Source organism: Salvelinus sp. IW2-2015, linkage group LG23 (genome assembly GCF_002910315.2).
Source record: "Salvelinus sp. IW2-2015 linkage group LG23, ASM291031v2, whole genome shotgun sequence".
In the NCBI taxonomy this organism is placed as follows: Eukaryota; Metazoa; Chordata; class Actinopteri; order Salmoniformes; family Salmonidae; genus Salvelinus; species Salvelinus sp. IW2-2015.
The window spans coordinates 18,889,840-18,917,711 of NC_036863.1; the positions used below are offsets into that span (position 1 = coordinate 18,889,840).

General features: G+C 40.3%; 1 protein-coding gene and 1 pseudogene across 1 annotated transcript in view; one reads left to right on the top strand and one right to left on the bottom strand.

Annotated features, from left to right (window-relative positions):
* Window positions 1-8,211, bottom strand: part of vps37d (VPS37D subunit of ESCRT-I) — a 47,789-nt gene extending 39,578 nt beyond the window's left edge. Inside the window, exon 1 of the mRNA XM_023968712.2 lies at window positions 7,982-8,211. Within this exon, the coding sequence (XP_023824480.1) occupies window positions 7,982-8,113 (132 nt within the window). The 5' untranslated portion in view covers window positions 8,114-8,211. The remainder of the gene's footprint in view (window positions 1-7,981) is intronic.
* A 383-nt stretch (window positions 8,212-8,594) lies between these two features.
* Window positions 8,595-27,307, top strand: LOC111950814 (nucleoporin 88-like; annotated as a pseudogene).
* The last annotated feature ends 565 nt before the right edge of the window (window positions 27,308-27,872 follow it).

The window sequence follows — 27,872 nt, forward strand, 5'->3', positions numbered from 1 at the left end:
CATGTATCCATTTGTTTTTTTGTCTTGTTCCCTGCACACCTGCTTTTCATTCCCCAATCAATCTACATGTATTTATTCCTCTGTTCCCCKTCATGTCTTTGTGTAAGATTGTTTGTGTTACGTGTGTATTGTTGACGCGCCAGACTGGCTTGTTTTTTCCGTGTTATTTTTTCACAAAGATGTTTATTGTTAAACATAATTCTTGTGACTGTTTTGCGCGTTTTGCACTTTTGCCTAAATAAAGTATCCGCCTGTTCACAAATCTCTGCTCTCCTGCACCTGACTTCGCTACCAGTACGCACACATCTGACACTCTTTGCTTACTTGAGTTGTTCTTGCCATAATATGGATTTGGTATTTTACCAAATAGGGCTATCTTCTGTACACCCACCCTACCTTGTCACAACACAATTGATTGTCTCAAACGCATTAATTAACTTTTAACAAGGCACAACTGTTAATTGAAATACATTCCAGGTGACTACCTCATGAATCTGGTTGAGAGAATGCCAACAATGTGCAAAGCTGTCATCAAGGCAAAGGGTGGCTACTTTGAAGAATATAAAATATAAAATACATTTAGATTTGTTTAACACTTTTTTGGTTACTACATGATTCCATATGTGTTATTTCATCATTTTGATGTCTTCATTATTATTCTACAATYTAGAAAATAYTAAAAACAAAGAAAAACCCTGGAATGAGTAGGTGTGTCCAAACATTTGACTAGTAATGTATGTGCAACAAAAGTTCAACATTTACCTTTTGCTACTATTTCTGTCAAGTCTACGCACACAATTTGATGCATATGTTGGATAAATAGTGGTTGTGTTTGCCTGCAATGCAATGGTGCAAGGCAAATGCAACATTCCATTGGAAATGTATGTACTTCTGGTGTACACAATGGCYCTGTCGGTTTGATCGAGGTGAAAGGTTTCAATTAAACAAAAATMTATTTTGCATTTAAGTAAGTGTCAATATATGGGAATAATCCCCAAACTAAAGGACAATTAGAAAATGTATTGCAAAGTATGCCAGCGGTTCAGTGGTCAGGACTAATGGTGCGTCCAGTGGCATTTTTGCTATGCATCGCTTTAGACCCAATGAGAAAAACACAGTTGCATGATGAAGGGATTCTGTGGCTTGTCATCTGTAGCTCCGTCCATCTTGTTCCTAAAACTTTTGCATAGCACAGACAGGATGGCAAACCACAAACCCCACTGTTAACTCAAATTGTCTGAAGTCAAAAGAGCGTGGAGGCTTTTATTGAGATTCGCTATTCTGCCTGAAGTAAAATTATGAATTCTTTAGCTGCCAATTGCACTGTTTAAAACCTCAGGGATATTGTTAACTCTGGCTGAGCTCACCAAAGCATACCGAGGATAAATGGTTTATTTTGTTAAATGATAATGAGATTTTTGCCTCACTTAATACTCTGCTCATGACCAAAAACAGTTTGGCTGTCCTCATGGGGCATGCCTCCACTTGAAATTAATTTGCTTACAGGAATGTGAGAATTTATGTTCATTGCATCATGAACAAACACACAACAAAGTGGGTCAGTTGAAAGTGCTTTAGACTGAAAAAGAGCCAAGGAGGAAGAACTTCTCAGTGACATCAGAAAGTGGGGTTAAGTGAGGTAAAATTAATGAGACTGAGAGGGCGTACTGTTGCAGAGTGGCCAAAGGGAATTAGGTGGGAGGATTATTATCTACAGCTTGTATTGGTATGTTTCCCAAGTTACTGAGTCACAATCACTGATAGTAATCTTTGTCATTGATGCAGCTGGGTAGCACTGAGTTTTCTTGCAGCAGTTTTGAAATGCTCAGTCAATGGCTCCTCAACAGCGGTTTCTTTCGACTTCAGAGTTTACGTATAACCCTCACTTCTCGACTGAAACCACATGAGTTTCTTGCAACAGGAAACCAAAGCGAATGCCACCCCCCAGCCAGAGAAAGTCCGAAACCACTGATCCAATCATAGTGGTCTCCAAGCAAAGGCGCATTGTATGCCTCACACCTCCCAAAATGGAGGGGAATATAGTCTTCTTCGGATTAAATATTTCCATTCCTGCAAGCTGAAACCGCAGAGCAAGATGCTAGATAAGACTTCTTCTTTAATTGGAGCCAGTTCTATGTACAGGGAATGAGAGAACATTTCAAATTGCCCACCTTATCTGAGAAGAGGGTTGAGTCCAAGACTTCTGGCTCAGGGTGATAATCAATTGCTAATTAAAAGCTTCACTCGGCAGTCAGCATGAAGAAGGCTGTTTCTAACTTTGGCCAACTACAAAACTATGTCATCGCTCCCGGGAATCCAGTTCAGTGGAAAGTGTCTGGCTGGACATATCAGGCTTTTTACAAACCTTGCACTGTAATAATCAAAGAAGCTTTGCGGGTCCAAAATACATTTATTTCCCCTTCGATACTTAAACCCCTAATCGTCTCAGACTTCGAGGTTGAAGAATCACTTTGAAAAAAGTATTTCATTTAGCTATGATAGGCTGAAAGGAGAGGGGAGTGTGCAATGTATAAGCAAGGCTTTAATCTGTGTTCTTTAAAATGATGAATCAAATAGGGGAGAAGAACAAAAAGTCTTAGGGACTTTTTTATCAAGGGCTCCCATTCTCAAATGAATGAAGGGGCCTTCTCAGAACTGCTTAGGGCCCAGCCTTCTCCCTCAGCATCATCAGGAGGATTGGGTATGTAAGGACATGCAGATGTTTCAGACCACTAACTGACTGACTGTATACACAAATGAGAAGTATGTCTGTGTGTTACAATGACAAAAAATACGCTGTGGAGGATGTACTGTACAACATGATAAATGCATAATCTAATGAAGTAGTGATGGCTTGAAATATGATTTCCACTGATCTCAGTCACAACCAACTGGGCATAGATGTCAGTTAAACGTCTAGTTTTGATTTACATTTGGTTGAGTTGTCACTAATGTGAATTCAATATGAAATCAACAAACAAATTCACCATGTTATTGAATTTAGGTTTAAAGTTGGGTGAACAAAACACAATGCCCTTATGTTGATGACGTTTTGCAAATCCAATCAGTTTTCCACGTTGATTTAATGTCATCACATTGAAAAGACGTGGAAACAACGTTGATTCAACCAGTTTTTGCCCACTAGGAAGCCACAGGGAATAAAAGACTGTGGCTTCAATTGGATCATGGCTCTGGACATCACGGCTGCATATGTGACCATCTGATGCTGAGAGGTTAYAATTCAACCCCGAGAAACATCTCATCTGCCGTTTTACTGCCGGTCAGGTGACACTTTTCAAAGCAACCAATGACGGTGGACACTGACATGTTGACATGAAAGTCATCAGGAAAATGTGTGACTTATTCCACAGATGTTACCCAAGATACTGTGCAAACACTTTTCTCTGGAACTGTTTCTTGACCAACTTTTCTTTGTCAGGTCAAGATTTACTTTATGGAGATTATCTAGTGGGGTGATAAATGATTTCAATACCTTTTCATTGACGACTTAATCTGAACAAGAATATGCCCAACAGGCTACATTTTTCTGGATTACTTGTTGATTGCTTTTAAGAATATTGTAACTTTAAAATGTGTTCAAATTAAAATATATAAGCATGAAAAAGATTTTAAAACACATTTTGACTTGTGTGTGTTTGCTTTGAGGTTGGATTTCCTTTCTGTGTTACGAATCCTCCAAATGTGGGGTATTTGCTTCTTGCATTCCACTTCTGTATTCATTTTAATTGAGAATTAAATATTTAAAACACTCATTCCATGTAGTAAAATAATCTGAATGTTAACATTTAGTCTAGTTATTCATTGTAGGTTTATGGAGTATATTTTCCATTCCCAAATGCATTTGAACTTTCTAAACTGAGCCCCTCTAGTTTTTGTATCTGGGCCAATATCCTGTCTCTTAGGCTTGTCACACCTCTTTGTGCATACTTAATTATTGTCATCGAAACAGCTTGAAATATCTGCATTGTCACGTCACAGCAGGCAAGATGGCAAAGTCTACAGGGTATTAAACTACTTCTATGACGCCACACTGTGTGGCCCGCATGCAATTTAGAGAAACCACAAATCTTTGCAGCCCATTTGAAAGTGCTCTAAAGATTCTAGCAGTCTAACAGTTCCTGTGATTTTGCTAAAGTGTCATTTAGCTCCAAGTGTTTTTCAATAGTCTCCCTCAACACTGGGCTACTTCAGTCCCTTCACAAGTGTCTTACTGTTCATTTCTCTCACACTTGTGGTTTGTATAATGATCATTTGCAAGGCAATCAGAGCCCCATGTTCTGTGGAATCCGGAGCATTTGGCCCAGAGTCAAAATAAGCACTGTGTACACAAAGACACTGCAGCTCCACTGTTCTCCCTTGAATTTCCTGCGACTACAAGGACACTGTACCGCTTATTTCACTCCAAATCTCTGTCATCCATGGCTATTCATAATCACCAGCGTTTTTCCCTAAACAGGAATAGCATCAGACCTTCCATTTCCTACTGTGGCTGCTCCTACCCCTGTTTAGCAAGCGGGAGGTCCAGGAGCCCCTGGGACTGTGCTTGTGATGATGCACTGGTTGTAAAGCAAACCACCAGACAGTGTTTACCGGCACTGACAAAAACACTTGAAGGGCACTTCAGATTTGGAAAAAAGTACAATGTTGTGTGAACTTCTCGAGCTGAAAATGTACTGATGTGGCAGTTTCTGTGAAGACACAAAAACTGGATATACAATAAAAATGTATGTGAACCTAGTAGAGGTCGACCGATTATGATTTTTCAACGCCGATACCGATACCGATTATTGGAGGACCAAAAAAGCCGATACCGATTAATCGGCCATTTTTTTAGTTGTTATTTGTAATAATGACAATTACAACAATACTGAATGAACACTTATTTTAACTTAATATAATACATCAATAAAATCAATTTAGCCTCAAATAAATAATGAAACATGTTCAATTTGGTTTAAATAATGCAAAAACAAAGTGTTGGAGAAGAAAGTAAAAGTGCAATATGTGCCATGTAAGAAAGCTAACGTTTAAGTTCTTTGCTCAGAACATGAGAACATATGAAAGCTGGTGGTTCCTTTTAACATGAGTCTTCAATATTCCCAGGTAAGAAGTTTTAGGTTGTAGTTATTATAGGAATTATAGGACTATTTCTCTCTATACCATTTGTATTTCATTAACCTTTGACTATTGGATGTTCTTATAGGCACCTTAGTATTGCCAGTGTAACAGTATAGCTTCCTTCCCTCTCCTCGCCCCTACCTGGGCTCGAACCAGGAACACATCGACAACAGCCACCCTCGAAGCAGCGTTACCCATGCAGAGCAAGGGGAATAACTACTCCAAGTCTCAGAGCTAGTGACGTTTGAAACGCTATTAGCGCGCACCCCGCTAACTAGCTAGCCATTTCACATCGGTTACACCAGCCTAATCTCGGGAGTTGATAGGCTTGAAGTCCTAAACAGCGCAATAGCTGCTGGCAAACTTTTATGTAAAGGATGGCATCCCTAAGTCTAATAAATTCCTGTTAGCAGGCAATATTAACTAAATATGCAGGTTTAAAAATATATACTTGTGTTTTGATTTTAAAGAAAGGCATTGATGTTTATAGTTAGGTACATTGGTGCAACGACAGTGCTTTTTTCGCAAATGCGCTTGTTAAATCATCACCGTTTGTCGAAGTAGGCGCATCGATTATATGAAACGCAGGACACGCTAGATAAACTAGTAATATCATCAACCATGTGTAGTTAACTAGTGATTATGTTAAGATTGATTGTTTTTTATAAGATAAGTTTAATGCTAGCTAGCAACTTACCTTGGCTTCTTGCTGCCCTCGCGTAACAGGTAGTCAGCCTGCCACACAGGCTCCTCGTGGAGTGCAATGTAAGGCAGGTGGTTAGAGCGTTGGACTAGTAACCGGAAGATTGCAAAAACGAATCCCTGAGCTGACAAGGTAAAATCTGTTGTTCTGCCCCTGAACAAGGCAGTTAACCCACGTTCCTAGGCCGTCATTGAAAATAAGAATGTGTTCTTAACTGACTTGCCTAGTTAAATAAAGGTGTAACATTTTTTTTTTTAAATAATCGGCAAATCGGTGTCCAAAAATACCGATTACCGATTGTTATGAAAACTTGAAATCGGCCCTAATTAATCGGCCATTCCGATTAATTGGTCGACCTCTAGAACCTAGTATAAAATATAATTGTTTGACATTTGATATTGGGAAATATATTATACAAACATGATGAATGTGTTATGAATTAATATGCCAGCGTGAGGATACTGGCTCATTTTCCATCAAGTCTGTACAATCTGCAAGAATTTACCAGCTAGATTTGTCTTGGGGGAAAAGGGCTTGAGTGTTGCTCTGCTCCTTCACTGCCATTTGTGGTAAGCTGAGGTGCTCAGGGACTGAGTGTCTTCAACTGGAGCAGTTACAGTGTCCAGATGACTGTAATTTAATTTTCCCAGTTAGTGCTTACTACCCATGTCAAATCCCATGGAGCCAGTAGAGGATAGCAATTATGCCAGTCAGGAGGCTGAGAACATTCTCTAGAGGGAGCTAGCCAGTAGCTAGTGAGAGGTGGGCTATATACACAAGCGTCCATTGTTGTGCCATTATTGTGCCATTAATGACCCTTTCAGAGCGGTTGCACTTGGAGACCCCAAAGTGTTAATGAATTGTCAGCGCTGCTCACCAGTGGATCGTGGTTGTGGAGCCAGCCCCTACAATAAGTTCAACTACCACTACCACATGCTCACATGTCAGCCAACCATGCATATGTGGGCTTTATTAAACTAACAATGACAACTGCAGGAAAAACAATGGGAGGGGGGCATACCCAGACACCCTACTGATGTTTAGTTACACAAACTGTAAATGAGAATTGTCTGTGAATGTCTCAACTAACCTACAGTATCATATTGCCTAGCTTATTACTGGCATGTAACACTTTATAAATGTATGTTCAATCAAATGTCTTGGTCAAGTCAAATGCATCTGCTACTACAACCATTACTGAAATCCCTAACATGCCTCTAGCTAAGTAATTGTGATCCAGTCCCTTGGGAGCATTCCATGGCCTCTCTCAGTGAGATGCAACCACTTTGGAAACATCTCTCTAATTCATTCGCTGCAGCAGTGAGGCAGGTTTCAAATGTCATGTCTTGATCTGAATTGGACACATGCGCATCCAGTCCCAAATGAATAACGATTTTCTCTCTGTCCAAGAATGAATGCCACACCTGATGAGTTCAAGCAGAGGGCTATGTACCATGAATCACAATTTTTTGAACTGTGCAAGACAAATAGAACAAGAACAAACTGCCCTAGRAATTTAACATTACATTTAGGAATATATGTTCTAGTGAGGAATAAGACAGAAAGACAGAATGAGGTGCATTTGCATTTAAATGTGCATGTGTGCGGGACAGAGAGACCGATTATATGTTTTCAAAGGAACATTTTAGTGCCTTTATAGCATTTTGAATAGGTTGATCCTGCTGCTCACTGAACATGTCCTGTATGGCAAGCAGGAATTCCCTGTTCAGYTCGATTGGTATGGAAAAACATTCTGTAAAAAACGAATGGAATGTGAACAATGTCAATTGTACATACTATTTACATTCACGTAAACTCTATCGGATTGAAGGTTAACGTGGGGGGAAACATTAAAGGCTTTTCTCATTGGAAGCCACGCACAATAATATAGTGTCATAGGAGGATAATAAAGCAGCTCATGCATTGCCTATAGCCTACATGATGTGCCATACGATGAGGCATCAAAGCAATTATTTCGCGCTCTATAGAAATCAGCAGAGAACATAATGTTGAGACCTATTTGAGTTTGAATGTAGCCTAATAGTCTGGAAAATGTAATATCAACCACATGTAACTGAGAGATACATTTAGCAAAACTGTGGTTTTATTCGATAGTTATCACATTGTAAAACCAAATACCTTCTCATTGAGTCGGACGATCTGGTCCATTTTTTCTTCATCTTGTAAAAGCTCCTGCAATTCACTGGTGTTCAGAGCCCTGTACCCGTCTGGGATAGAGTTCGTGTCCTTAAAATGGGACATTGTATTCATTCACAAGCAGTTCAGACGACTTCGTTTGTAAACCCATTTGGTTCCATGTCGTTCGCAGTGAATAGCACAGCCGCACGCGCGTGTAGTGTTGAAGCAGACCGCGTAGCGAGAACGGAACGTTTCTGTTGGCGGAGACAATACAAGATGCAGGGACACATACTTACCACGTTTGCAGCTAATATGTAATGCCACTGACAACCACAGGTAGGCATGGTCGTTTATAAGCAAAYGTTATAAACAGTAATAAACCTCTACCACAATTTTGTTTGGCAGTATTTTATTATTGCCTACTGAAGTCCTGTATTTCCTAAATACCCCAAAATGTTGTTACATAGCATCATTTTGTAGCAACTATGCTGTTACTATGTATCAACTCTTGAGGTAACTTTCGTTTCAATGTCAGTGGTTGTAAAAACTCAAATTCCTTTTTCTTTTTTTTTACATATTCAGTTTGCCTTTGGATCTGATTGGATTATTGAGTTGAATGAATCCTGAAGCTCGTTTTCATTGGCAGGATTCTAAAATCGTAATTTTCAGACGACAGGAAAAATGGCGGCGTTTGCTGGAGAGCGATGGCGAAGCGAGCTACCAAGTCATGATATTTTTTTATAAATTACGAGAGGAACTCGATTTGGAACCCAAAGCGAATTGCAGAAGAACTGCAAAGAGTCTTACATTTTGCCTCAATGGTGACATATTCTTGTGGGATGACGCAGACAGTGTTTTTTTACACGACAAACCTGAGGGAGCTCAATTCAGAGAACAGGTTTGAGAGTGTGAAATACCAGGTGAGTAACGTTAAATTACTAGATAACGTTTTTAAAGGTTGGTTGTTAATCTAGCTAGCTACTTTCTGACAAGTTTTTTTAAACGAATTATATTAGATAGAATAGTCTCTGCAGTGTAATTACAGTCAGTTGCCACTCCCATTAATTCCTGGCACAATATGCAATCACTTTCACGTTGGCCTTGCCTGAACCCAATGTTTCCTAGAATTTTTTTCAAGCAGCGCTGGCTAAATTAGCAGAATGCGTTTAGAATTGCAATTCTACATATTTTGTCATGGAGATTAGATTTTTTTTTTTTAAGTAACTGTCCAGTGAAAATCTAACTTTTGAAAGTTCATATTCTGTTAACTCCTACCCAAATAATGTTGTTGACTCGTCCGGTATTCGTATTTGTGGCCAAAGCATAAATAGGGAAAAACGACTTAAACTCCACCTCAAACTATAAAATGCTTGCCATTTATTCATAGAGTATGATGCCTCACTCCTGAGGAGGATGAGCTAGCCAATCAGCGGTCTAAAAGAGGATGAACTGGCTAATCAGTGGTCTACTCATATTCATATTTTTTCAGCCACACCGTAGAGTATGATGCCTCACTCCTGAGGAGGATGAGCTAGCCAATCAGCGGTCTAAAAGAGGATGAACTGGCTAATCAGTGGTCTACTCAATATTCATATTTTTTCAGCCCACACTGTTCGGTTGTTGGGGTACGCCCACTTCATTCCAACACAGAAAGCTGCTTTAACCTTTTAGATCTACCCCCCTCCTTCTTTCAATTTCCACCTGAAGACATACCCAAATGTAACTAACTGCCTGTAGCTCAGGCCCAGAAGCAAGGATATGCATATTCTTGGTACCATTGAAAGAAACACCTCTGAAGTTTGTGTAAATGTGAATTGAATGTAGGAGAATATAACACAATAGATTTGGTTTAGATAATACAATGAAAAACCATACGTTTTTTCTTTTTAATTGTTGTATCATCATCTTAAAAATGAACAAGATAAAACAAACATTTAGATATGAATATGGGGACAATTTCAGTGGAAAACATAAGAGGGCAACAGTACTTGTGCAAAGTTTCAGAATGATAACTTCCGAATGAGTGTGCTACATGACATGTTATCATGAAGTCACCCAGGTGTCCCACACAAGTAGCCCAAATGTACCCAAGTGGCCAAATTGGTGAAGGTATACATTTTGAAACAAATAACTATATACAAAATACCAAAATGGTATTCTAACACCCCCCCCCCCCCCAAAAAAATAGGGGGAAAAAATATGAAGAATAAAAAAATATACATTTACAAAATAACATGGTGTAACGACCGTCATATTCGTTTCCTCCTCAGACGAGGAGGAGCATGGGTCGGACCAACACGCAGCGAGGTATGTAGACATAAATGATTTATTTAATGAAGACGAACACGAAAAACACTTGCATAAACTACAAAACAACAAACGACGTTAAACAGACCTGAACTTGTGAACATAAAAAACAATGAACGCACGAACAGGAAAGAACGAACGAAATGAATGAATGAATGAATGAACGAACGAACGAGACGAGACAGTACCGTGTGGTGCAATAAACACAGACACAGCGACAATCACCCACAAACAAACAGTGAGAACAGCCTACCTTAAATATGGTTCTCAATCAGAGGAACGTCAAACACCTGCCTCTAATTGAGAACCATATCAGGCACATTAAACCCAACATAGAAACACATAACATAGAAATGCCCACCCACACTCACGCCCTGACCGACTAACACATACAAAACAACAGAAAACAGGTCAGGAACGTGACACATGGGTAACTATTTACACACTTTCAATATTTGGAAGACCCTCCGTCCTCTATCAAATCAAATCAATTTATATAGCCCTCAAGAGTAAATATGAACAGTTTACCTCTAGATGGCCCGGGAGGTGTGGAGCCAGAGACAGCAGGGGTCCAGCTGGATGAACCAGCTTCAGAGGGGGATGGACACGTTGGCGGCAGACACACGCATCTCGACCATGCTCCCTCTAATCCATAATATGTAGACTGAGGAAGCATGCCACTGGAGGAAGTATAGCCAATGTGTACTTTACACATTTCATTACATTTTTATATATTGCAAATAAAATGTAAAAACAATCAGAAATAATATTTTATATTATTAATTTCAAACAACGGCATTAGCATGAGAAGAACTTACCAGTCCAAAACAATGTCCTCTCCGTTCAAAAAATATGCTTCCATTTGAGTCATGGTCGCTAACTGAGTCGTCTTCCAAAAGCATATGTTTCACTTTCACGATCAAGTTTGGCTACTTCCAGTATGGAACTTCAATGGCGAATGACGATCTTTACGCCGGAGTGTACTACATGGGTTGGTCTTCCAAAACACAAACATTAGATATTGCCGTTTACCTCTGCTCATTGGCTATCTACCCAGCTAGATTTCAAGACGATCAGTGGTCATTGGGTTCAAATACAGTCAATCAACGAAACAGCGGTCATATAATTGGTGCACAATGAGGTCGTTACTTGTTGTCTTCCAATCGTTTTTTTTCGGGTCAATACGTCCCGCGAAATGACCCATCAAGTTTGGTTGTGTTACAAACAAACAGTTGATTGCAAGGAAACCAAACGTGACTGGATAAAGTCAGGTTTAGTCTGTGTATTTACGTCGAATGTTTCGCCGAAAATTGAATGACATGAAATTCAACGAGATAAGCGTTCACAAAATGTTTCGTGTTAGGCTATAAAAATGGATTTAACCAAACAAAAGACCATTCATTGTGTAACAATGAGCCTTGGGATTGCAAACAGAGCAAGATCTTCAAAGGTAAACGATTTATTTCATTGCTATCTGTGATTTTGTTACGCCTGTACTGGTTGAAAAAGTAGTTTGGTATGGGACTCTGTGCTCAGATAATCGCATCGTATTCTTTCGCAGTAAATCCTTTTTTAAATCTGACAACGCAGTTGGATTAGCAAGATTCTAGGCTTTTGAAGCATGTGAGACACTTGTATTTTCAGGAATGTTTAATATGACTATTTGTGGCGATCACCGTATGTTGTCGAATTCAAACCCGTATCCGGGATCCGTAGATCAGAGAAGTTTTAACATACTTAATAAAAAAAATTGGTAGGGAAACTTTCATAAGTAATTATAGGTCATATTTCATAGGAATCTGGAACACTGGACAGTGACTTTAAAGCTATTTTCCTGCAATTCTACACATTTTGCCATGGCTTATGCATGTTCTTATGCTATCTGAGTGACTCAAACATAGCAAAATCAATGGGGTCCCCATGCCTAGACATTTTTGGACTGTAGTTTTCATTCTGGTGGTTGTTAGTTCTCAAAGATGATCTTATTTAAAAAAATGTATAACTCCATTATATTTTCTACATACATTTTTTTATATCTGGTTTTAGTCGTTTAAGTTTACCCTGAATAATATTTTTTGGAGTGGAGGCCAAGATTTAGCAACTATCGTCATTTACTGCCATCACGCCCGGTGTGAACTTCCAAAAAAGGTCTAAATAAAAATGTATCTGTATAATGTAAGTCCACCTCTTCGGGAAGATCACTAAAAACATACCCTATATTGTGTACTTAATTTAAATATTATTGCATTCCGTGTAGCGCATGTGAAACAACAGGTTGATATGACATTCATACACTGTTGTAGGTGATAAAATGGGGCGGCAGGTAGCCTAGCGGTTAGAGCGTTGGGCCAGTAACCGAAAGGTTGCTGGATCGAATCCCCGAGCTCACAAGGTCGTTCTGCCCCTGAACAAGGCAGTTCAACCCACTGTTCCCTGGTTAACTGTCATTGTAATTAAGAATTTGTTCTTAACTGATTTGCCTAGTTAAATAAATAAATAATAATAAGCTTTCAGGATACTGCAACCTTTGCTGGATCAGCTGACCTGTGTGCGACAGTAATGAATGATTCATTTTTTCGGTTGCTKGTATAAAATAAACGTGTACCTTTTTTGGAAGTACATACCGGGCGTGACAGCAGTAAACTCCATATTTGGGGATTAATGAACATACAGTATTTTGACATAACACTTGCAGAGCTGTCTAATGGGTAAATGAATGGTAGCTAACTGGGCTAGAGAGGAGACATATTTATCATCTCCTCCTCTGCCCAGATACTGGTTRGAGCCTTGTCCAGAAACAACACATTACCTCTATATACTACACCTTAGCACTTGTGGAGATCTGAGAGGATTGGATAGGTGTAGGCAATATGGCAAATATTTCACCTAGCTCGGCCAAGGTGGAGCTATTATATTGCCTAAACCTAATGAAATCTTCTCAAATCTCTAAGGGGCTAGGGATTAGAGGTCGACCGATTAATCGAAATGGCCGATTAATTAGGGCCGATTTCAATTTTTTTTTTTTACACCTTTATTTAATCTTTATTTAACTAGGCAAGTCAGTTAAGAACACATTCTTATTTTCAATGACGGCCTAGGAACGGTGGGTTAACTGCCTCGCTTAATGGCAGAACGACAGATTTTTACCTTGTCAGCTCAGGGGAATTCAATCTTGCAAACTTACAGTTAACTAGTCCAATGATCTAAAACCTGATTACATTGCACTCCACGAGGAGCCTGCCTGTTACGCGAATGCAGTAAGCTAAGGTAAGTTGCTAGCTAACATTACACTTATCTTATAAAAAACAATCAATCAATGACTGTCATTGCTCCAATGTGTACTTAACCATAAACATCAATGTTTCTTAAAATCAATACACAGAAGTATATATTTTTAAACCTACATATTTAGCTAAAAGAAATCCAGGTTAGCAGGCAATATTAACCAGGTGAAATTGTGTCACTTCTCTTGCGTTCATTGCACGCAGAGTCAGTGTATATGCAACAGTTTGGGCCGCCTAATTTGCCAGAATTTTACGTAATTATGACATAACATTGAAGGTTGTGCAATGTAACAGGAATATTTAGACTTATGGATGCCACCCGTTAGATCAAATACTGAACGGTTCCGTATTTCACTGAAAGAATAAACGTCTTGTTTTCGAGATTATAGTTTCCGGATTCTACCATATTAATGACCTAAGGCTCGTATTTCTGTGTGTTATTATGTTATAACTAAGTCTATGATTTGATAGAGCAGTCTGACTGAGCGGTGGTAGGCAGGCTCGTAAGCAATCATTCAAAGCACTTTCGTGCGTTTTGCCAGAAGCTCTTTGCTGTGCTTCAAGCCTATCAACTCCCGAGATTAGGCTGGTGTAACCGATGTGAAATGGCTAGGTAGTTAGCGGGGTGCGCGCTAATAGCGTTTCAAACGTCACTCGCTCTGAGACTTGGAGTAGTTATTCCCCTTGCTCTGCATGGGTAACGCTGCTTCGAGGGTGGCTGTTGTCGTTGTGTTCCTGGTTCGAGCCCAGGTAGGAGCGAGGAGAGGGATGGAAGCTATACTGTTACACTGGCAATACTAAAGTGCCTATAAGAACATCCAATAGTCAAAGGTTAATGAAATACAAATGGTATAGAGAGAAATAGTCCTATAATTCCTATAATAACTACAACCTAAAACTTCTTACCTGGGAATATTGAAGACTCATGTTAAAAGGAACCACCAGCTTTCATATGTTCTCATGTTCTGAGCAAGGAACTTAAACGTTAGCTTTCGTACATGGCACATATTGCACTTTTACTTTCTCTCCAACACTTTGTTTTTGCATTATTTAAACCAAATTGAACATGTTTCGTTATTTTTTTGAGGCTAAATTGATTTTATTGATGTATTATATTAAGTTAAAATAAGTGTTCATTCAGTATTGTTGTAATTGTCATTATTACAAATAAAAATGTAAAATCGGCCGATTATTCGGTATCGGCTTTTTTGGTCCTCCAATAATCGGTATCGCCGTTGAAAAACCATAATCGGTCGACCTCTACTAAGGATTGTTTCTGGACAATGCCACTGACTTAATCAACTTCTAATCAATGTTAGCATCTACACTGAGTGTACAAAACATTAGGAACACCTTCCCAATATTGAATTGCACCCCTTTTTGCCCTAAGAACAGCTTCAATTCGTCGGGGCATGGTGTCGAAAGCTTTCCTCAGAGATGCTGGCCCATGTTGACTCCAGTGCTTCCCACAGTTGTGAAGTTGGCTGGATGTCCTTTGGGTGGTGGACCATTCTTGATAAACTGTTGAGCAGGAAAAACCCAGCAGTGTTGCACTTCTTGACACACTCAAACTGGTGCGCCTGGCATCTACTACCATACCTTGTTCAAAGGCACTTAAATATTTTGTCTTGCCCATTCACACTCTGAATGGCACACATACACAATCCATGTCTCAAGACTTTAAAAACCTATGTTTAACCTGTCCCCTCCCCTTCATCTACACTGATTTGAAGTGGATTTAACAGGTGACATCAATAAGGGATCATAGCTTTCACCTGGTCAGTCTGTCATGTTTTGTAGTCAGTGTATTTTTTTTATATATTTTTTTCTCAGACTCTGTTGTGCATCAAACCACCACGGTCCGAAGTATGCCAGGTGTTGCTGAGCCCAACACAGTGCCATGTCGCACTCATTGGACAACGGGGTGCCACCGTTCTAGAATTACCACAGCGGTGGGGCAAGAGGTCTGAGTTTGAAGGAGGACGGAGCGAAGTTAACCGCAAGTGAGTATGAAACGTTATCCCAATTCCCATTTCTATCATAAATAACTATCTTGACTCAGATTTCCAACAAAGCATTTTTTTTTGAGAAGGAGAAGGTCATGTGGTCTGATGAGACAAAAATAGAGCTTTTTGGTCTAACTCCACTCGCCGTGTTTGGAGGAAGAAGAAGTATGAGTACAACCCCAAGAACACCATCCCAACCGTGAAGCATGGAGGTGGAAACATCATTCTTTGGGGATGCTTTTCTGCAAAGGGGACAGGACGACTGCACCGTATTGAGGGGAGGATGGATGGGGCCATGTATCGCGAGATCTTGGCCAACAACCTCCTTCCCTCAGTAAGAGCATTGAAGATGGGTCGTGGCTGGGTCTTCCAGCATGACAACGACACGAAGCACACAGCCATGGCAACTAAGGAGTGGCTCCGTAAGAAGCATCTCAAGGTCCTGGAGTGGCCTAGCCAGTCTCCAGACCTGAACCCAATAAGAAATCTTTGGAGGAGCTGAAACTCCGTATTGCCCAGCGACAGCCCGAAACCTGAAGATCTGGAGAAGATCTGTAGGGAGGAGTGGGCCAAAATCCCTGCTGCAGTGTGTGCAAACCTAGTCAAGAACTACAGGAAACGTATGATCTCTGTAATTGCAAACAAAGGTTTCTGTACCAAATATTAAGTTCTGCTTTTCTGATGTATCAAATACTTATGTCATGCAATAAAATGCAAATTAATTATTTAAAAATCATACAATGTGATTTTCTGGATTTTTGTTTTAGATTCCGTCTCTCACAGTTGAAGTGTACCTATGATAAAAATTACAGACCTCTACATGCTTTGTAAGTAGGAAAACCTGCAAAATCGGCAGTGTATCAAATACTTGTTCTCCCCACTGTATATCTTGGACCCTTTAGGGATCTGAAGAACACTCTGCAGGGTCCCTACTTGAACAGTTAGGAAGCACCTGTATCATAGAGAAAAATAAACTAGAACAGAATCGTGTCATGGGCTGGAACTAAGTGGCCCATATAGCCTACTGTAAGGAAGTATCCCCATTCCACACTTATTGTCTTGAGTTCAAAGAAAATCCCATATTTTGGTTCATATCAAATAACATTCTTACACCACTCTAAATCCTGTGTTGACTCTATTCCATGGGGTAGAATAATAAAGGATTCTCTGCTGAGTGAAACGTGGTTTACCCTCTACCAGGACTATTCCTGTAGKTGAGCGATTCTTTACTAGTTCAGCCTCAGTGACCCTGCGGCAGGCTGCCTGGTTCCCCAGTGAGACGGAGGAGCCCCACCTAGTGCTGCTGACCTCTGACAACACCATCAGGTGAACATGCACAATGCCGTTTATAAAGCACTAATATATTTTTGTCTCATCAATCAATGGGTTTGTTAGCTATTGTGCCCCACTGTGATCTGCACCACCAGCTCCTACGAGTGATTTATGTGGCTATTAGTAGTTTTACACTGTATTGGCCGTACAACTGCACTGCATTGACATTGTATTGGTGTGTATAGGTTCTATGGGTTGAAAGAGCCTCAGACTCCAGCTAGAGCGCTATCCGTGTCCCAATCAGAGGAGGACAGCAGTGTACACACTCGAGGGTGAGTTATTTCATCCTCTGAATTGACCAAATCAAAATATAATTGACCTACACCCTGCTATCTGGCTTACTAATGAGATCTGTCGCTCAATTCTCTTTCTCAGGCGCTCCTATGCAGCCTCTCTGGGGGAGATTGCTGTTGCGTTCGACTTTGGACCAGTGGCACGTACCCCTCGACAGCTCACAGGCCAGCGGTCTAAGGAGGGTGTGCTGGTGTACCCTCTCTACATACTCTATGAGAATGGAGAGACCTATCTCAGCTACACTAGCCTCGCACACAGGTAAGGGGTTTAGAGGCAGTGTCTTGATGCACAATTACCTGAGTTCCGAACTTGAAGGCTGCCAAGCCTCTTTCCAGAATGAGCTTTCTCCCGCCAATTCGTGCGCATTCAGTGTTTCATAACTTCATTGTGTGAATTGTTTGACCTTTGATTGTTAGTCTAGCAATTCCCCATTACATATATCACCAGTAGTACATTTTCCTTTAATCCCCATAATTTCTAATCTACAGTGTTTGTTTGGATTTTGTTAATGCATTCAATATGTTATTATTACAGTCGTTTACTGTTCTCACGTTTGCAGAGTGCACAACCTATGCTACACTTGTGAGAAACAAGTTTTGGTTTATTTAATTCCGTTCACGAGTTTTGTCAATTTATTCGTTATTTTGTTTGGCACGATCCTGTCAGTGTTGAGTAAGGGTAAAGCACGTCCTTACTAAGGATAAAACACGTCCTTACTCAACATTGACAGGAGCGCTCCAAACAAAAGACAATGAATAAATTGACAAAACCCGTAAATGGAATGAAATAAACCAAAACTTGTTTCTCGCAAGTGTAGCATAGGTTATGAGATCTGCAAATGTTTCCACTCCGACAATGAGAACATTAAACGACTACATTAATAATATATTGAATGCATTAACAGAATCCAAACAAACATTGTAGATGATAAATTATGGGGATTAATGAAAATGGACTACTGGTGATTACGTATAGAAGTAGGTCTAGGCTAACTGGCCTGTGCGCAAATGTATAAATGTGCACATTTGGGGATGGCTGATAGTATATCTGATTGTCTTATCTCACCACCACTAATGAGCTGTGGAGCTTCTCAAATAAATGTTTTCTTCACCTCAAACGGCATGTAAACAAAGTCTGTTTTTACATCCATTGAGAATTACTTTTTGTGTATTTGAAAAATCTTTCCAGCTCTCTCCCTTTCMATAACCACCTAGCCTCGGTGTGAAACAGAAAAATGTCATGCTCTGATCCAGTGCAAACGTCATAAAATACCTGATTTATTCTTATACTGTGCGCACATACAGGTGTGTCTGTCCTGAGCTGGGAAACTCTGAGAGACCAGAATAGTTGAGACAATGTTGCAAGTTTGCTAGCACAAGCTTCAGGCTGGATATAGTTGATATACAGTAGTTGCAGACAGGCGAAGTAGAGAGAGGAATGTGATTGAAAGAACATGAACAAACTGCCATGCATAGACAATGTGTTTTATAGGATATTTATTTTTTATCAGGACATTTTCTACCTGCAATGTTTTTGTTTGTTGGCTTTATGTAGACTATTTTTACCTAGTTAGCAATGGAAGTTAGGCCTATTCTGCATTTTGTGCTAAGTTATTTTCCTGCCAATAGCTCACGTCGTGCATTTCCATACAGGATTTACCCCAGTGTTTTACCCTAAAGGCTCAGACTTTTCGGTTTCCATCTACATGGGTCTGTCGGTACCCGTGTCTCACTGGGCCATGGCTTCGACGGACCTGCTCTCACTTGGGGCCAAAGAAAGGCCACTGGTACTTTTTATCCGCTGTTTACATAACAATGGCTAACTGTGAATTTTAACACCTTCTCACAGACCATCTGTTTTGATTACACAGAGGTTGTTGATTCTGCTCTTCACAAGTTCTCACCGTCAGCCCTAGCTATGGAAACACATTCTCTAGTTTAACATAAGGGTGTGTACACTAGTTTTAAACTGGCTTTACAGTCAAAAAGCAGCACCGGTGTATGGACAATGTGTCCATTTGGCAGAGGCAGGCGCTCCTTCATTAGATTAATTTAAAACTTTTAGATTTGTATTATTTAGATATAATTTATATTAACCACATGACATTGATTTTGAGATACGAAGACATTCGGTAGAAATGGTAAGATGAATTGTAAATTGGCCCTCCACATGAAAAAAGTTTCTGACCCCTTTTGTAGCCTATTACCGGCAACTTCAGGAGCATAATGACAGAATCTGCGAGGCCAGTAGCAGCGGGAGGAGGGGAGTCGGGAACAGGTTTTTTTCCTTCTGGTTATCTTGATCTTTGGCTCCATCTTGAGTTATTGTCTCTTAATTATTTCATCAAACAGTGCTCTTAAAGCATCAAACGATCTCAGTGCATATAGTTGATTTTATTAAAACACATACAGTGCATTCGGAAAGTACTCAGATCCCTTGACTATTTCCACATTTTGTTACGTTAAAGCCTTATTCTAAAATGGATACAATTATTATTATTTACTTTTTTACCCTCATCAATCTGCACAATACAAAGCAAAAACTGGTTAAGAATTTTGTGGCATTTTTATAAAATAAACTATCACATTTACATAAGTATTCAGACCTTTTACTCAGTACTTTGTTGAAGCCCCTTTGGCAGTGATTACAGTCTCGAGTCTTGGGTATCACGCTACAAGCGCTTGGCATTCAGGCCAAAGAGTTCAATCTTGGTTTCATCAGACCAGAGAGTCTTGTTATCATGGTCTTAGAGTCCTTTAGGTGCCTTTTGGCAAACTCCAAGCGGGCTGTCATGTGCCTTTTACTGGGGAGTGGCTTCCGTCTGTTCACTCTACCATAAAGGCCTGATTGGTGGAGTGCTACAGAGAAGGTTGTCCTTCTGGATGGTTCTCCCATCGCCACAGAGGAACTCTGGAGCTCTGTCAGAGTGACCATTGGGTTCTTGGTCACCTCCCTGACCTAAGCCCTGCTCCCCCCAAGGCCCTTTTTRCCCCAAGCTCTAGGAAGAGTCTTGGTGGTTCCAAACTTCTTCCATTTAAAAATGATGGAGGCTGTGTTCTTGGGGACCTTCAATGATGCAGACATTTTTTGGTACCCTTCCCCAGATCTGTGCCTCAACACAATCCTGTCTTGGAGCTCTACGGACAATTCCTTTGACATTATGGCTTGGTTTTTGTTCTGTGGGACCTTATTTAGACAGGTGTGTGCCTTTCCAAATCATGTCCATTCAATTGAATTGACCACAGGTGGACTCCAATCAAGTTGTAGAAACATCAAGGATGATCAATAGAAACAGGATGCACCTGYGCTCAATTTCGAGTCTCATAGCAAATGGTCTGAATACTTATGTAAATAAGCTATTTCAGTTTTTTTATATATATATATATATATATATACGTTTGTAAAAATTTCTAAACCTGTTTTCACTTTGTCGTTATTGGGTATAAATTGATAAAAATGTATCATGTTTAATCGGTTTTAGAGTAAGGCTGTAAAGTAACAAAATGTGGAAAAAGTCAAGGGGTCTGAATACTTTCCGAATGCACTGTATGTATGGAGATATGCACGTTTAAAATTTTCGAACAATCAATTGGTTGAAAGAACAGATGACTCGGTTGACCAAGATTTGTATGAGGCTGGGAAAGCCAGAGTCGGCTTCCAGTTAGTTGTGTTCTCTGGCTTGGTCTGATTGAATTCCAATGAATAAAACACGGTGGGGCTTATTCAGTCGACCTTATAAATATATACTGAACAAAAATATAAACGCAACATGCAACAATTTCAACGATTTTACTGAATTACAGTTCARATATGGAAATCAGTCAATTTAAATAAATGAATTAGGCCCTATTCTATGGATTTCAACATGCCTGGGCAGGGGCGCAGCCATGGTTGGGCCTGGGAGGGCATAGGCCCACCCACTTGGGAGCCAGGCTCAGCCAATCAGAATTAGTTTTTCCTCACAAAAGAGCTTTATTACAGACATAAATACTCCTCAGTTTCATCAGCTGTTCAGGTGGCTGTTCCCACACGATCCGGCAGGTGAAGAAGCCGGATGTGGAGGTCCTGGGCTGGCGTGGTTACACGTGGTCTGCGGTTGTGAGGCCGTTTGGACGTACTGCTAAATTCTCTAAAACGAAGCTGGAGGCGGCTTATGATAGAGAAATTCACATWAAATTATCTGGCAACAGCTCTGGTGGACATTCCTGCAGTGAGCATGRCAATTGCACGCTCCCTCAACTTGAGACAGCTGTGGCATTGTGTTGTGACAAAACTGCACATTTTAGTGGCTTTTTATTGTCCCCAGCACAAGGTGCAACTGTGTAATGATCATGCTGTTTAATCAGTTTCTTGATATGCCACACCTGTCAGGTGGAGGGATTATAAAGGAGAAATGCTCATTAACAGGGATGTAAACAAATTTGTGCACATTTGAGAGAAATACGCCTTCTGTGCGGATGGGAGATTTTATATGTTGCGTTTATATTTTTGTTCAGTATATTATGCTACTGTTTGAGGAAAATGTAATAAAATATCATCCATTATAGGAATCTCATTTGAATCTCATTCCTAGACCCTATTTTTCTGTCTTTCAGTTCGGGTAGCCTCAGTAAGCCCAGTGGGCCCTTACCCATGTACCCCGCGGCAGAGGATAACTATGGTTACGACGCCTGTGCCGTGCTCTGTCTGCCCTGCGTGCCCAACATCCTGGTCATCGCCACAGAAACGGGCACACTGTATCACTGCGTGGTGCTGGAAGCAGAGGAGGAAACAGGAGTAAGTACTGTACTAGACTGCAACGTTACAGAATATTTAGATAGAAATGTTCTGTGATAAACAGATGATTGTCTATCCAGTAGAACAGGGAATCGTGTTGGCTCTATTCGTTACATATATCTGTACAATTCTGAACATTTCACCTCACGCTATGTCCATGGAGGAATTTTCTTCTCTGTGTGTGATTGACAGGCAGTGGAGAGGTGGATGCGGGGCTCGGAGGTGGTGCCCTCTCTCTATGTGTTTGAGTGTGTGGAGCTGGAGCTCACCCTCAAACTAGCTGCTGGGGAGGAGGAGCCTCCTGTGGAGTCTGACTTCACCTGCCCAATCAGACTGCACAGAGGTGAGTGAGTCATGCTGATTGGTTGATATAGTTGAATGCTAAAATGGGATCCATTGATGCTTCTCACCAGGTCTCGATGTCTCAAAGTCCACACCCCATCATCATGTTTGTCAAATGTACTTTGAATGTGATTTTTTTTTCTGTGGTATTCTTTATGTTTCATTGAAACTTGCTTCATGCCCTATTGCAGACCCACTGTGCCAGCACAGATACCACTGCACGCATGAGGCAGGAGTGCACAGTGTAGGCCTCACTTGGTTCAACAAACTGCACAAGTTCCTCCAGTCAGGTGAGGCCTTCATGTCCAGATGGGGTGTCAATTCAATTGCGTTGTTTACCACATACATCGGAGGTGGTTAGTGCATGTTAGTGCATTAATTTGCCTGATGTGCCATAATGCTCTCTCCACAGATGAGGAGGACAAGGATAGTCTTCAGGAGCTGGCTGCTGAACACCGCTGCATCGTAGAGCGCATCCTCTGTACCAGGCCTCTTAGTAGCAGGTAGCACTACAACTATCAAGGCACCAGATATTAATATGACGTCATTGAATAGATTGAGATTCTGCTTGGCACCCCTTAGTCATAAGTACCAACTTGGGACTGTTGTCATAGATTGTCAACGTGGCAGTAAATGTTGTTTGCTCGTGTATTTAAAAATAAAATGTAAAAAACATCTCTCTCTCACTCTTTGGCCACAGTTTGTCAGCTCCAGTACTGGGCTTCTGAATTGTGTCTGACCTGTCTTTGGGTGCCACCATGATCTGCATTACCAGCACCTACGAGTGTCTACTGCTGCCTCTCCTGTACGGTTCAGTATGGTGTTTTGGTCAATTACATTTTTGATAGTCAATTCTGGAATGATAATGGCCTATTCTTTTTTATTTCATTATATAGGGGTAGGGTTGCAAAGGGTCGGGAACTTTCCGCAAAATTGCGGAAGTTTTCCATGGGAAGTTAAGCCTGGAATTTTTGCTTAAATTCATCAAAAAAGTTAGCTTATAACAGTTAACCTTTTTTTTGTGGGATACACATAAGGCAATTCTAGGTCTTGTGGCATATTTTGGTTAAACTATCCCCAATTCAATGGAATTGCAACCCTCTGCATGTACAGTGCATTCTTCCATCACATGTGCAGTGCACTCTTCTATCCCATGTACAGCTGATTCTCAAGATCTTGCACACTAATGAGATGCTATTGAGCCCACACTACTACACTGTCTGAACCAAGGATTACATGCTTTCTGGGAAGTTTTGATTACAATACTGGGTGGGGTGAGTATATTTTATATGACATACGTGTTTTTTTTATTAACTAGTAAATAGTAACCTACAGCAAAGTGTGTTTAAATCATTTCTACTCAACAATTTCTGCTAGTTAGTTTTTGCTACCATGTGGTTTTACCTTGCTTGAGCCTGCTAACTGAGGAGTGTTAATTCACCTGTTTCCATACATGTTTCATTTAAAAACATTTATCTTACAAAAGAGTTGTTTAATCTAACTACTTAACTATCTATCTGTACACAACAAGGTTGGAAAGTGACAGTGAAGATGAGGCCACAGAGTCTGATGTTCAAGAGGTGGACATTGAGGATGTCCAGGGAGAAGACATTGAAGCCTGAGAGGAAGATAACCAAAGCTTTTGTTTCTAGACTATAATTTTACAGATGTATGTTAAAAATGTTTTTGGGAGATGCGATGGATTATTCAATATTCCCTTTTGTTCAATGAAATCATCCCATGTGAAGAGTCAACTCATTTAATTAAAGTTCAATTCATAACTAGATCTTCTTCTGTTTTTCTATTGGAAGGATTTAATAATTTGTAATTATGTCTACTTATGATAAGGTAAAAGGTTTGTTTCTGTCCATATGATATGGTAAATATATCCAATGCAAAAAACATCTACGTTTAAATGGTATTAATATTAATTTGCATATATTCCCGTTAATTCCCACAGAAAGTTTCCACCTCTGAATATTCCCCAAAATGTGCAACCCTATATAGGGAGCATTATCAGTCAAAAACATTTAAAAAATATATAGATAGGAAAGTGTGTCACAGGCTGATGGTGCATGTCTATGTGTGTCCTAGCAGTTCCATCCGGCCTCCCTCTCCTCCCCTGCTGTGTTCCTACCCAGGGGTAGGCTCAGCTAGCTCTCCTCTGCATGGATTGCACAACGACTACTTTGAGCAGCACATTCGAAACATCCTGGCCCGAAGCTCCACCAATCCTCTCATGCTGAGGTAACACACTCACCACAGTACATTGAAAACACCCCTGTAGGATGATCTTGGATTTGTACAGATGCTTATTTTGACTCCATAGCAACATGCTTTGGCATCATGCTGAGCCATTTTGACATGTAGTATCCTCCCTTGTGGCTGTTTTTGGAAAGACAATTTATTCTCAATGAACTGCCTTATAACGGTTAAATCAAATTTTACCGAATGCCCAGCTTCCGCTATAAACAAAAAGACCATTATTATGCTTGGTTTATTGTGTGGACTCAGTCGTGTTGTCCTGTGCTTTTAGGGCAGGGGACAAGGACACATCGTCCCCTCCTCCAGAGTGTCTCCAGCTGCTGAGCAGAGCCACCCAGGTGTTCAGAGAGGAGTACATCCTCAAACAGGATAAGGCCCGCGAGGAGATGCAGAGAAGGTAAATGTCACTCATTAACAGATAAATACACACATATTTAATCAACAACACACATGATCACTTGTAGTTGTAGTTCTGATACATACACTCACTCACACACAGGCCGTGTACAAAATCTTTCTTGCTTACTTTTTACTAAAACTCAATACTGTGTACTAATATTATTACATACTATTTATAACGTACTTTGTGTAAAAACGTATGCAGTAAGCAACACATATCAACATACTACTCATCCATACTGAGAAGGCGTCATCTAAATCTCAATCGTGTTTGTTCCCCGCCTATCGTACATTTTTGTAGAGCGCTTCCCCTATTCTAATTATCAGCTGTGTCAAACACACGTGAATGTGAAAAGACTATTCTCTTCCTCAATGTGTTCAGCGAATTCTACTTGATGAAAAGTATGCTGAGTATGACATCCTGACATTTAAAGCATACAAAACGTTCAAAATTTCACATACTATAAAACATTTCAGGCATACCCAAAAAGCATACTATTTAGAACTCAAGTATGGGTAATCGGACACAGCCATGTCAGGAAGCATGTTGTTGATTGTTTTTTCTTATTCAGGGTGAAACTGCTGACAGGACAGAATAACAAACAGCTTGAGGACCTGGCCCTGTGCAGAGAGGAAAGGTAAATAGAGTTTCCCAATAAACTTAGTGCTTGATGCCCATAGCTATGCACTCCCAAGGCTTACAGCAACTCAGAATTGTGCTATAACAATGAAAGCACTTAAAATAATAATGAAACATTGTAATACTAATGCATTTCACTTATGCTATGCCTTTTRTATTTACAGAATGAGGTAAAGTGAAAGACAGGGACATGTATTGCATGAAGAATAGGTAGCGGTAGCTGCAGATGTGGGAAAGGCTTCAGACAATGCGTCTTACAGTGCATCAGTTATCAGCAGTGGTAGAAATGTGCTCATGTGTATTTATTATCCTGTTTGCTCCCAGTGTACATATAATATGATTATTCAATGAAGTCACATTCATATGTAATTGAATGTGATGTGACTGATTTGGTATGACTGGCAGTCTGGGGTTGATAATGCAATTAGAGGCCAAAAAGAACTCTTTGAATTACAGTGATGGAAGTACTGAGGCTTCATGAGCTTTACCATGCATTTCATATACTTTGGAGCTATTCCTCATCTTGTATTTATTTTTCTATCAATAGGAAAAGCCTGCGAGAGTCTGCAGAGCGTCTGGCTGATAAGTACGAGGATGTCAAGTATCGCCAGGAGGCCACCATGAACAGGTAGCTAGCTACACCCGTCACTCTACGCTCCTCTTTCAAATCTAATCTTCATGGCTTGTTTCAGAAGTCTACATTTGTTTAAACATTTTGTTTTTAAAGTCTTCAAAACAGTCACACTCAATCAACATAAGAACTGATTAACTCTCTCTCAAAAAAGCTATCTGCTTCAGAGCTTCTATTACATCAACTATTCTAGGGTGAAGCAGGTTCTGGGCAGTCTGCGCAGTCAGCTGCCTGTTCTGTCTGACAGTGAGAAAGACATGAAGAAAGAGCTCCAGACTATCAACGACCAGCTGCGTCACCTGGGCAACGGCATCAAACAGGTGAGCTGCCCTCTTGGGGTCGCCGTCATCCTCATGGAGCCTCGTACTGGTTCACAGTAATAACTGGGCTAGTGTCTTATCTTCTCCCAGGTAAATATGAAGAAGGAGTACCAGTAGAAACAGATGGACAAAGGGGTGTCTCCAGCCAGGGCTACTGTCGCCCTCAACGCGCACCAGAGGAAGTGTGTCCAGGAGGTTATAAAAGAACAGTGAGTATGAGCAGCTCTTCCCTGGGTGTTATGCCAGCCTGCTGGCTGTATGATACCCATTGACCCGTTTTGTTTGGAGATGGTCCCAAATTTTTTACGTTGTCCCTACTGTTTAATGTTGGTCCTCAGTCTTGTTTAATATGATCTAGCAGTGTGGTTTCCCTCTCTCTTCCAGGGGAGAGCACATAGGAMAAATTATGAAACAGATCAAGGACATCAAGAACCATTTCAGTTTCTGAGACCGTTAAAGGAGCCATCCTTCATATACAGCTATCCCACTGCTTTCCAAACAACCAAAATAATAATGAAGCGCTATTGTGAATACTTAGTCAACGCTTGCTAAAATAGTCTGTCTCATGACATGTCAACTCATTGACTCATAAGGCATTGTCAGCCATGTCAGATTTTTGGAACCAGTCATTGAAATGGGAAAATGTTGTATACATGAGTCTTCATAAGGTTTTATACAGACAAATATACATTAATGGTATCTGGAGAATAAAAGTAATGCATGTACAGTACTACCTATTTTTCAAATGTGTTTATTTTAACTCCGCATGAACAATTAGCCCCACATACTGGTCTGGGTAGAGATCTTTTCTTCAGCTTCACCAATAGGCACTTACCTCAGTTTCTCATATTGCATGACTTGCTCCCGTCTGTGATTTACTTGCTCCCGTCTGTGATTTACAGGGCTGTCACCTTGGAGGGGAGTTGGTCTCATGGTTCAAGTGTGACAGCAGTTTTTAATCTCCACACATTCTTTGATGCATTGAGTTTATATCAACTGTAGCAAACTCTACTCATGATCTTTTAAAACTGGGGCTACACAATTAAAATATTTAAATATTTTGGGGTATTTTTTGCAACAATACCATCGTGGATACCATTGTCTCTGCGTCCAGTATGAAGAAAGTTTGAGGTAGTTTCACGAGCCAATGCTAATTAACGTTAGCGCAATGACATCGACAGGAGGTTAGCATGCCAGCTGTTCCTGTTCAGACTGGGGAAGTAGGTAAATGGCTTCATTGCCAAAATCAGGGAAATTAGTCATTGGGGCTGTTTTTTTTCTGGTAGTGGTAATTT